General features: G+C 39.8%; 1 protein-coding gene across 1 annotated transcript; it reads right to left on the reverse strand.

Annotated features, from left to right (window-relative positions):
• Positions 1-2,982: 2,982 nt before the first annotated feature.
• On the reverse strand, positions 2,983-11,942 carry LOC145978412 (uncharacterized). Its single transcript, XM_083111033.1, has 2 exons — positions 11,739-11,942; positions 2,983-4,315 (listed from the first exon to the last, which is right to left on the reverse strand). The coding sequence occupies exon 2, from the start codon at positions 4,295-4,297 to the stop codon at positions 3,059-3,061; it is 1,239 nt and encodes a 412-aa protein (XP_082967159.1). The 5' UTR covers positions 4,298-4,315; positions 11,739-11,942; the 3' UTR covers positions 2,983-3,058.
• Between the last annotated feature and the right edge of the window lie 633 nt (positions 11,943-12,575).

A 12,575-nucleotide genomic window follows, 5' to 3' on the forward strand; every position in this document is an offset into this window, starting at 1 on the left:
AGGGACAGATGGTGGACCTGTGTTGCTGTAGCCATGAACCTTCGGGTTGAAGAAGGCTACACAGTTAGTTAGTTTGCCCTACTCTACACAACAGCTTAAGGTCCGAAACATTATAATTGCAACACGAACAATGGAAACACAATAACAGCATTCCTACTTCGTCGAACGTCTCTAGTTGACTGACCGCTGAGTCATTTGCACAATGCACTATGGCCAACCAGTAGCGCTAACTCACCTGTTTCAAATACTCATCTATAGGCAAAAACAGAGGCGGTCCAATTTAGGCAACGCTCCAATTTCGGCAACCTTCCCCTAGATATATATTCGGGGGGGGGGGGGGGAACAGCTGTGCTTAAAGTGTGGGAAAGATGTGGTGATGTTTTCCCCCAGCTTAGATAATTCTCTTAAAGCATCTGCATCATCAAAATGCTTTGCGCAGGCACTTAATCTGCTGTCTTTCACAGCACCTCTCATCTATGTTTTTACACTACAATTTTGAAATTTGAATATTATGAAGTCTTATCAGATATCTCAGGAAGGGCAAGTGCGCCACTGGGCCCCCTCTGCCTCCCAGGGGGCATAGAGGTAACTACGTCTTATAATCAAAGGGTCTCGGGTTCGATACCGGCGGAGGCACATCGCACAGTGCATCGGACCCCACTTTAAACTGTAGGTCCAGTTCCTATTACCCCTTCTGTGCATAAAGTGGACTTAAATCAACAATTCGATCAATCAATCAAGATTGATATTTCGCACACGAAATATTTAAAGGATATTTATTTTCACACTTTTTAAGGCAAAGTATATATCCTTTACGATACTTTCTGTCCTTAACTTTCTATTGTTTCTTGACATTAATGTTCAATCGGGGGGGGGGGGGGGATTGCGTTGGAGCAATGTTGAGACTCGCAGCTGTTCGTATCATTTTAATAGCTTCCATTTTACTCCCTTGTGTCAACATCAAATCCTGTTAATAGACCGTATGCAGTGAATCTAATGCTCCCAATTCAGAGGAAAATACACTCGGATTACGAGCATAATATCTTAATGTTAATCAACGAATAGTTTATGGAACAGTTGGCTCGAACAAGAGAGCCCTAGATTTATTTATCTGTGTTTGGAATCATCCTTCTTTATACACCGTGTATAGAAACGAATCATCCGATTTCAAAAGGCGATATTTAGGTTTACCAATGAACATAGAACCTTGCAGTAAGTTGTGAAACACATGTTGGAATATAAAGTTTTACTTAGAATAGGTTTTACATTGAGCACCATCGCACTGGTACCTGGATGTTCGTTCATTTCTTACCAATGAGCTTCCTCAACGATGGATTGGCCGTAGGGGACCTACCGACTTGGCTTTACACCATTGGCCATCGAGGTCGCCAGATCTCGTGAAAGACTCCGCATAACAACAGCAGTGACTGCAGTAACACCAGACAAGTATCGGATGTATTTGACTATTGTGTGGATGTATGCCGTGAATCCAGAGGTGGACATATTGACCATTGGTAAAAATTGCGTGAGGAAAGCTTTATATTCCAACATGTATTGCACATCTTACTGCAAGGTTCTATGTTCTTTGGTTTCCTAATTATAGCTTCTTGAAATCAGATGATACTTTTTTCTACACCCTTTATTTCAGTTTCAAGAAGTGTTAGGAAATATGAGGCAACTTATGACATAAACTTTGCTGTCAGAAATCTTGTAATGTTACGTAACCGTGTTGATTGAAATTATTGAACTGTGTACTCAAAATACAAAGTTCAATTCTCGACATGGAGCGTTGTCCTACAATTTCCATTTTCAGATTTTTCCTACAATAGATTGATTCCTTTACGTTACTTCTGGCAAGAATATATTCAATAAAAAATAAATTCAATTGTCCTTTGTTACTTATGACTGTACAGGTTTGTTTTGTGTTCTTAAACTACAGAATTATCTTGATTTTTTTTCTCGGACGAATGGGCCCACCTTTATTTTAAAAGTGTTCATCAGCATGGGCGTCCGGAAGGGGGGGCAAGGGGGGGCCACGGCCCCCCCTGGAAAATGAATGTTTACCTTAAAATTATATAATTCACACATAATTTCATTTCAATCACAGTAATTTATGTTAATTATTATAAATTCGTTGAAGAAACATGATAATTTCAGAATGTAACAGTGTTTTTTGAGGGGGCATCACTATTTTGGAGGGAAATATGTGTCCTTTGCCCCCCCTGGAAAAAAAATGCCTTGTTTGCCCCTCCCTGGAAAAAATCCTGCGGACGTCCATGTTCATCAGTCATTACTTTTCTTAACCAATTTACTGAAGGTTCAATACAAATAATTTGAATAATTTAATGCATCTTAAGTAGTTTCACAGCTAATAATCAATGATATAGGCCAGGAATGCATATTAATATACAAACTTGTATTTCTCATTATTGTTATTGCCTTCTAGCAGAAACCATGGCCGAATATATACATAAATAATGGGTGGGGTCAACTTACTGCAGCTTAAGGGGTACGTTTTCAATCGTTATAATTTAATTTTTACTATTTACTTGCTGTTAATAAACAATTTTAAATTATAACTTGCTCGCTAAATAATATGGATATACATATTAGCTTGATATAGGCCTATGTTAACCATGACAATCTTGTTTTTATATTTAACTCTTATCAGAGTTAGGCTTATTTTTTTAAAAAAAATACTTGTGCCTTTGTGATATTAATATAACTTTCAAAATCCTTTCAACCAAAGTAGTGTGTTGCCCAATTTAGATATGTTTTTTTGATGACACAATTATTGGAAAATGTTTACCAAACCAATGGGAGCGCTTTGTATTCTTTGAACCCTCCCTTTATATACGCCCCTGGCAGGAACTAACTCTTGAATTAGGCTTTCATTTGATGCATTGACAATTTCTTCTTTTTTTCTGACCCTATCAACTGTTAGTCGATTTTAGTCATCTTTCTGACTAAATGCATTGACAAATCAGATAAGAACAACATTTTTTTAAAGTGTAATTTATTTTGCGATCCATCCCCCAGTTACAACATTTGTTAACGGTTATATGTAATTTTTTTCTACGAATTCTAATACCATATCTAAAGCCCTTGTCTTGTACAGTTTTCCAACTGGGGGAAGGGTTGTCGCGAACGCTTCCGCTGGTAGGTCTTGCAAATCCGGGACTTCCCCCGCCTCAGCGTCTGCGCAGATCGGCCTCAGCATGAAAGCTGCTACCAGGAGTCCGAAGATAGACTTGTCCCTCAGTTCCTGCTTCAGCGCATCGAACGTCAATTCGTCAGGACTCTTTCCCAGAGACTTCAGGCAGTCGGTGAAGGTTGTGTGGTAGCTTCGAAGCATATCTTCAAGATACTTGTCTCTGAGCTGCTTCGTGGTGCTTGTGTACAGGAAGAAGTTGATGTCCAGGGCGAGCGACGCCACGCGGGTCATCTGGAAGTCTACGATCTTGACACCAGCCGGAACCTGTTTGCCGTTGCGGTTCTCGTAACTGAAGAGCATGTTGTTAACCCAGTAGTCTCCGTGAGTGAAGACAGAGAGTCTGTCGTCTGGGTTGCAAGAGTTCTTCAGCTTATCGAAGGGTGCATCAAAAGCTTTCTGGATTCTGTCGTAGTGCGGTTTGAGAGAAGGATTCTGGCTCACCATCTCTAGAACCTCCTTCTCCACGTTTGTGCACATGTCCGTGAAGAACTTCCTCCTGCTCTCGGTGTACTGTGCCTCTCTCCCTGTCTTCAGAACCTTCTTGAACTCTTCTGGGCAATCGTGCTTGAGAACGAAGGACAAGGAGTGGAGTTTGGCCAGCGCTGACAAGGCCACTTTGGAATGTTCCAAGTCCAGACCGTCCTTTCTGTCAGCCATGGTGAATCCAGTCGTCTTCAGGTTCTCCAGGATGATGATACTGTTCCTCTCGTCCCAGAGGGCGTAGTAACATTCCGGGAACACCTCCGTGACGTTCTTTGTCCCACTCTTCCTCTCCAGTTCCACAAATATGGGCACCGTCTCCTTGTACAACTCGATCTCCTTTTGGAAGATGACATAGGCGTTCATGATGAACTCGTGGAACTCGCTGCTGATGTACGACTTAGCCACCAGGGAGAGTGGCTTGGAGCTGCCATTCTTCTTTGTTTTGAGGTCCAAGATGTAGAAACCGCTACCATAATTCTCCCCTTGGCCGAGACCTCCTTTCACGGACACTATCTCAACTTCCACATCTTCTCCCTCCACTTTCTTCACGATCTTCTTCAAGGAGTCGTCCTGAAGATGGACAGGGAGTGAGCGAGACATCTTTTGATAGCTCTGCAGCTGGAAATACACATAAAAAAAAACTGCCATGTAGAAGCAATACACAAAGCCCGTAGAAACAAATGCTAAAAGCACCGAATACTTGATATATCCCAAAACCCACATGGCCAACTATGTATCGAAATGGATCTATGCCGATATATCTAAAATTTGCACATTTTGTGTGAACGGAATATTGTGATAACATATTTTAGGGCAAAAATCTTGGTAAGTTAATGCATATAACAGATACCGATGATTTAGAATTGTAATAATTAAAAGTTGTTCAAACCTTTTGTTTACAAGCTATCTATATATAGATACCTCGACAAGGTCGTAGTTTTTACGTCATAATGTCGCTATTTTTAGCTAGAATTGCGATTTTCTTCTTTTATATTATTGTTAACACATATACTGCACCGTAAAGTCTCTTTCCCGCATAAAAAGGGGGGGGGGGTGCCGGGAAAATGGCGGCTTTCTTTGAAACTGAGTCAGTGGCGCATAGACATGTCTTTTGGGGGGTACAAGTTGTGTTCTATTACTCGTATGATAATAATGCAATTATTTTATTGTTCCAAACATGCCTGCGATCATTTCCATATGTATTTTGACAATGTACTGTACTTTGTTGTCCAGGGGCGGAGGGTGTAAGGGGCCTTTTTCTTCAGAAATTGTACATAAATTGTATGTAGTCCGAATGTATGGTTCATTCCGCGTATAACGATATATCATTCGTCTGTCTAGGGCAATTAGCCTCCGATCTAGAGTCATCTAAATGAAACTGCATTTTGCTTAAAATTGGCCCGGTAGCAAGGAGCTTACCTGGCAAAATGGGCTTGGTAAACAAAAGGTAATCAATATTTTGAACAATTATTAATTATTTACGATTTTCAAGGATCAGTATCGGTTCAAACTGGTATCGGCTTAGCTCTAACCACTAACGGGTGGTTAGAATTACTACTCAGAGTCCTCTGTAGCCAGTTCCAAGCAACGGATTGTTGAGAAACTTTGTATGAAGGCTATGCAGACAATGGGGAAGCAAATGCCGACGAAAGATACTCTGAAATATTAGTTTAAAATATCCTAACGAAAATTATGCACCATTAGCGTTTTGCCACGAGATAAGGCGGGTTTTGTGCTAATTTCCTCCCAGCCATTTTTGCAATAATTTTCTGGTAATCTACGTGGTTTACGGTGATTCATTGATAGGCCTACATAATGCTGTATGATATCAATAAAAAAAGTGCTTCATCAAGTTATGTTGTTTAGGGGAAGCACACCCGCGACAAGTTAAGTTTGCAGCAACGTTTCGCATATGTAGACCCAAACGTGCGCGCAGAATATAGTTCCGCTGCAATACTGCCGATTGTTTCATTGGCTGCGATATCAACAGCTTGGTGGTTGAGACGAGACTAGCACAGGAGATTCGAAGCGCCTTTCTCGCGCGGATTAATACATAAAACCTGCTGGAAACTTAACCTGTCGCGGGGCTTAGCGTACGCGAAACTCTATTTTTACGGAGAGGGCTGCAATTGTAAAAGTGGATTTGTATAACTGCGTTCGAAGGAGGCGGAATACACAAAAGTGGTAATCGCGGGCTTTGCATTTTCCACTTTGGTTTTCCCGCGTTCTTTACTGCCTTCATTTTTAAATATGGATTTTCTCAAAATTTAGGGATGAGCTGTAGTAGCCTCATCAGTTCCCGACCTGCGTACGCTAGTGGTGAAATGCATACCAAACTTACTTGTGTGCTATAAATACGAGGGCAGATTAAAAAATAAGTTACACTCGACCCGTGTTCCTGTACTAAAATAGATGCAATAATTACGTTTTGGTGCATGGGCATCGCCAGATATTTTTGCGGGGGGTCGGGCAAATGATAAAAGTTGAATAGTAGATAAATAATAAGTATTATTACTACGGTTATAAATGTTATTACACAATAATAAATATTATAAAGTAACAAAAAAATAATTCGAAATAATAATAATAATTTTTATAATTATATAAATGGGGAGACTTGATCCACAAAACGAGTGAATACCAACACAACTAATTTCCATTATTTATTTTCCATTTTATGCAGTTAATATCTGAATGCATTTTGATATTAATTTTTGCACTTCTCGTTCAAGAAAAGGCTTTAAATGTTAGGTTTTTCCCCCCATAAAGTCTGTTGTGTGACCTCTTACCTACAACTGTAATTATTAGAATTTTGAAAACTGTGAAACCATTTGCTCTTTGGATGAAATGGTAGAATATAGCCTTGTTCCTATATTTATCACCCAATGTTTTCGATCCAATGGATTTTTACTCTGATTATTCTGTTCGAATATTAACTAAATGAACTATCTTTATGTTCTTAACAATAAAGCCCGCATCACATGGAACTTAATTTCCAGTAGGTATGCCCTAGTTGGCGCTGGACTGGCTACCAATTTGCTAGTTTTCGCCTCTCACGATACTTATCAGCATACTTGTCGATAGACTTTTGTTCCCATACGAAGTTGGGATGGCGGCCGCGTGAGAAGTAAACAATGTATCACTTCACATTTTTAAAAGCCGATAACTATTCAACCGAGAGGAATAACGTTTCGTATAAAACGTTATTAGGTACAAAACAATGGCGCTGCTTAAATACATACTTTACAACGTTTACTGTACAGGTATGGAAGCATATTTTCGTTGTTTCAAATGTAAACACCGTACACTCGGCATAGATAGTATTACTCAACGCGCCTTTCATGCTGTATACGTTATACATTGCTGGAGTAACACTCGAAAACCACAGACAAAAACTCTCCTTTGCACACTCACAGATTATCTTCACATGGCGAAACTTTGCTCTGATTGGTTGTTCCACAGAATCCAGTCGAGGAAAGCAAGTAGCAATTAGAACATGTCCTATTCCTCCAAACCAGTCAAGCAGTTAGCCAGGCGGCCATGATGTCTACCTAGAAAGTCAGTTGAGCGCCAACTAGGGCATTCCTACTAGAAATCCAGTTCCGTGTGATAGGGGCTTTAGAGTAAAGAACTTTCAGCTTTCTTGTAGCTTTAAATGAACAGTGTCAAATTCCAGGGGGTCCATCGACTCCCCCTCCCGACGCCCATGGCTTGGTGGTAACAGTGTCCGGGATGTTTCCTCCCCACACCCGAAGCAGCCGTGCTGCAGCTGGTTTAGTATGTGAGTAGTCAACGTGTGAGTATGGCGCGTAGTATTGAGGCGGCGGCGTCCAGCATTGAAGTGCGCTCCGTCGTCCGATTTTTGTGGCCACAAAGGCATAATCAGAGTGAAATCCATCGCCAAATTGTCGATGTGTATGGTGTGAATGCGATGTCACCTCCCATGATCAGGAAATGGTGCCAGATGTTCGAAAAGGGAAGAACGAACGTGAACGACGAACTGCGTGTCCGGCGGTCTGCAACTGTGAACACTATCGACAATGCTGAGCGTGTTAATGCAATGATTCTTGCCAACGAGTCCGTGTCGATGCGCCGAGGGTTCTTATCAGTTCATTTCCGCCGCGACATATGTCAAGACCTACCTTGGTGGGTTTTCCCACAATCAGGAGTGTCATTACCGCCGCGCGCATGTGTGTTTATGACGTTGCCCAGCTCCAGCTGTGTTTATCTTCGATTGAAAAGGAAGGTGATTGGTAAATGAATGTAAGATGAAAGTATATATGAGGATATACATTGGGAAATTAGTATTTATGTAAAACTGAGACTTGAGAGAGACGACAAGATGGCTGAGAATATGGAAATGATAGAAACAACGCGTGGAAAGAATTCAAATAACGTTTGTATTGTTGTTGTGCAAGTGTATCGAAATATTGTGTTTATATATACGTAGTTATTACGTATATAATGTTTGCAAAAAATTACACTGTATTTATAATGTTTTTGACGATTTTATGTAGTGTATAATAATTAAGTGTAATAGACTGGCACATTTATGTTGCTTCCAAAGTGTACATTTACATAGTACTTGTAGAATGCTTTCAATATTTTAACAATACTGTATTTACAATGTTTTTTTGACGATTAACGATAAATGATTAATAGTTAATAGGCTGATACTGATTTATGTATTTTCTGTTGTGGAATAAAATTGATACAAGTAATCCTGTGTAACGTCTTTTGATATAAGTAAAGAAAAGTCATATTTGACTCTCTGGATAGGTTTAACATTTCAGTTTAAACCCAGCTGTGCATCGTCATAAACACACGTTTGATTTTATGTTTTAAATCCACTTTATGCACTATGCACCGTGTCCCATAAACACATGTGCGCGCGGCGGTGATGACACTCTGGATTGTAGGAAAACCCGCCGAGGAAGGTCTTGACACATGTCACGGCGGCAATGAACCGATAAGATGCCTTGGCGGAAACGACACGACACCTTACCGCCGCGTGAAAATTAAGGAGATTGCTTGTGACCTGAACCGGTCCTCTCAAACAAGACCGAGCGTTTCGCATCAGATGAGGAAGTGCAGCCACTCTCAAAGTGGTTGAAAGAAATTGGACGAAATTTTTACACATAGGGAGTCCAGAAACTTGTCACATGGTACGAAAAGTGCTTGGAATACCTTGGTGACTGTCGAAAAATGTTAAATGTTCATGTATTTTTGTCCAATATTTTTTTTTGTTTATAATGTTTTGTTTATTTTATACAAGCGAGTGTAACTTACTTTTTGATTTACCCTCGTATATCCCCAAAGACCTGAAGCAGGACAAGCGCTTCTGGTATATGCAAAAGTTTTAGATTGTCAATCGTCGAAGCATGAATATACATGTTAGCTTCTTTCTGAAATTACTTTATTCTTCCCTCCAAGTGTAGTGTGTGATCATAAAATCTTTCCTTGATAAGGACAATTTATAACATGTAAACCATAAGCATTATGAAGGTGCAGTTTGCTACAATACGTAATTTAATTATGCAATTCTTTATTACTGTTCAGTGCTGCCATCTCTGAACCGCATTTGTGGCGCTGAAGTCAGTAACGTCCAAAGAAACGTCTGTGTACAGAAGTCAAGTTTGACAGGTCAGGTGGTCTGGCTGGCCATGGTATCGGATCACAGTTCCCAATTGATCGGCTTGAAAATATGGCATCTTATACTCACTAGCAGTGGCGGTGATTAATGGGGGGGGGGGTATAAAATTTGGACCCCTAGCCTTGTATACTTGTAAACTTTATATACACACCTGATAAAAAATTAATCATTAAAGGTCGACAAAACAATACACTAAAATTTAACACGAGAACAGTAACCTAAAGTGAAACCCACACCACATTTCTGTAGCCACACTGAACACGAACTGAGAAACAAGGATGTTAATTTCAACCCTCAATATCCCTCCACTTGACTTTCAATTGCTGGCATTCAAAATGTTTACATTCGTTTTAACGAGGATCAATTGTCTATATTCGAGCACTGTTACGTTTGCTTTGCAGTCTGACATACAGACTTGCACTCCGGTTAAAATACAGTACTGAAAATAGGGTTGTGATGTAAGAAGTTATTTAAACATTAGAAACTCCTTTCATCTATCCTTTGTCATGAAATTAGCAAGTAAAATGACTTGACATTGTTTGATTTTTCAATTATCACACAATATTAAGAAATTTCGATGGTCTTTATCACTTTTGCCCATTGAGAGTCTCATTTTTGTGCGGCCCTCTGGACTTGCGGCCCCTAGCCTAGTGGCCCACAGGGGGGGATTATGGTGCAGGATGCGCCAATGAGATTTTTTGGGGGGATTTTTCCCTTTAAATAATATAAAATTCAATATTTATATATTTTCCAAAATATATGTGAAAATTTAAGGGTATTCTCGAAGGGAGGGTGTGAGAGAAATATCCACCTCCAAAATGTTAGGCCTTATTTTACACGTGGTTCTGGGGGGGGGGGGATTCTGAATTAAACGTTGGGGAGACAGTATCCAATTTAGATCTTAGATTATGGCGGGTATTTTAGTTGAGCATTAAATTGAGAGGGTATCCAATTCTTGTGTATTCCTATTGTCTTAGACTGTTGTGGAAATTCTGGTGTGGAGACTGAGAATTAATTTTTTGGAGGAGGCAATATCCACTCTTCAATATTAACAGTAAGTCTAAAATTGACTTGGAAATTATGGTGATAGGATTGAGTATTAAATTTAAAGGGTGAGACAGGAAGCCTTTGATAAAGTGTTAAATCTTAGATTGTCAAGGGATTTCTGTAGTGGAGAGAGAGTTCAAACATTAAATTTTGGAGACTGTATTTAGCGACGTTTCAACCCCGAACGTGCCAAAAGACAAGCTGGAAAAGACTATATATATCTCTCGGAATCTTAAGAAAGTATTGACACCCCATTAAATGAATATTCTTGAAAACCTGAAAATAGATGGATGTAAAAATTTTCTTCCTCGCTTCGCTCTCAATGTTGTGTTCCAAGAATTCGTGTTTGTTTGGCGCTTTTCTGAGGTGAATGTGAAGTTTTATACTATAGTTGCATTACAAGACATAAACGATATTCTCGATATTTATTAACAACATCACTTCTTATAATATAATGCTTAGTGTTGGTAGACTGCTTAATTTAAAGCAGATGCATCATTTGGAACAAAAATATATCGAATCCGCATTTCTAACTTCTTGTCACAGAAATTTTTTTTACTTTAACAAGTTAAATTTGCACTGAAGAAAAAATCCACGTAATTATTGTTATGGGTTACTAAAATAATTATATTTACCCCCAAAAAAACGAAGGGGGGAGGTGAGTTCTTTGAAAGAGGAACCGTATTATATTATCGCCCTGAGCTTTACTTACTGAGGATTACTATATGGTTTGAGTGCGCGAATAATATAATTTGGCGGGACTCATAACATGATTTGGGGGGGGGGAGGGATTGCGCCATTGGCCTTGGGGGGGACGGGCACCCCTGCCTAGTGGCCCGCAAATCCCCTTCCCACTGTGAACGACACTACACGCAATCTTATACCCTTCCCCCTTCGCCTGAAGTGAAAATTGTTCGTGGGGGGGATCTGCCTATGGCTTAACATGGTCATAATGAAAGAGTACGAAATTTTGTTAGTTGGGAGGATACAATTCCCCGCATCCCCCCTCACTTCGAGTACTGCCACTTCCCACTCCCAAATCTTCATGCATGACTGTTCCTAACTGTAAAATCATCAAATTGCGTCAGATATGACGCCAATAGAAAGTGCTTTATTGACCTAACTGTATGTATCCACCTTGGAACATTACTAAAGATCGCATGACGTCATATCCGCAATTTTAATATGATGCAAGCTTGTCCTTGGTTATGCACGGACAACAGGATTGAATATTTATCATGTCAAATATTAAGACGAGTGCTACTTCAAAAGCAAATCATCCTGACTAATCTCAGAGCAACGATACTACCATTTACAACAGTTTTAAAATGTTTCACTTACCTATTTGTAGCCTCGATGTCGCTTGGTTGTCTTTCTACACTGCTGCTGCAACGCGATGTAGAAAGAAGTGACTTTGCTTTTTTCTTCCTGATTGTTAAATCACTCAGAGAAATCTCCTGGTAATGGTACTAAGGTCAAAATCATAGATTCATGATAAGTGGGCGCTCGAATGTCTTTCACACTGAATATCTGGCTGTAAAGTGATAATGGTTCTTGGAATCATGCCAAAAGGGGGAATCGTGCAATGCAAGAAGTTAATGTTTCGCTGTAATTCGCAAATTCTCCACCAGGATGCATTCATATTTTGGCTCCACTAGTCTCCCTCGGTAATAACTGACGTCATATATATAGACGACAGCCATCATAGAGGGACTCTACGTTGCACTTTCTCTGTCACTAAAGTGTCGAGGCTGAAATTTGCGTTATATAAGTGTTAATAACAAGAGTTTTTCATCGCACATAAAGTAAGTGGAATTGTACGAAGTATCTAAAAGTTCCTAATACAGGGTGCTTCAAAAGTCGCGTAGCCTTAACTTTGAGCGCTTGTAACATTAAAACCGTGAGAAATAATCACATAGGGCTTTCTGCATTATAAAGTCACGTCCATTGAGATCTTTTAAAATACTATTGACGGAATTGTCAAGCGCCTAGAATCAAAATCCTCCAAATCAATAGGAGTCAAATTTTCAGAAAATGCGGAAAACTGTACATATACAAGCCATCTAAGGAGTGAATAGGTGAGTTTCCCTGATATAATCAAAATGCATATTATGGACTGGAGCCGCCATACAGGCCCTTAAAGAGGGGTAGGTTAGGGAGCAGATGCCTAGGGCAACA

Source organism: Lepisma saccharinum, chromosome 24 (genome assembly GCF_977018435.1).
Source record: "Lepisma saccharinum chromosome 24, izLepSacc3.1, whole genome shotgun sequence".
NCBI lineage: Eukaryota > Metazoa > Arthropoda > Insecta > Zygentoma > Lepismatidae > Lepisma > Lepisma saccharinum.

Coding starts and splice junctions, on each gene's coding strand:
- LOC145978412 (XM_083111033.1), bottom strand. CDS start 4,297: ATGTCTCGCTCACTCCCTGTCCATCTTCAGGACGACTCCTTGAAGAAG.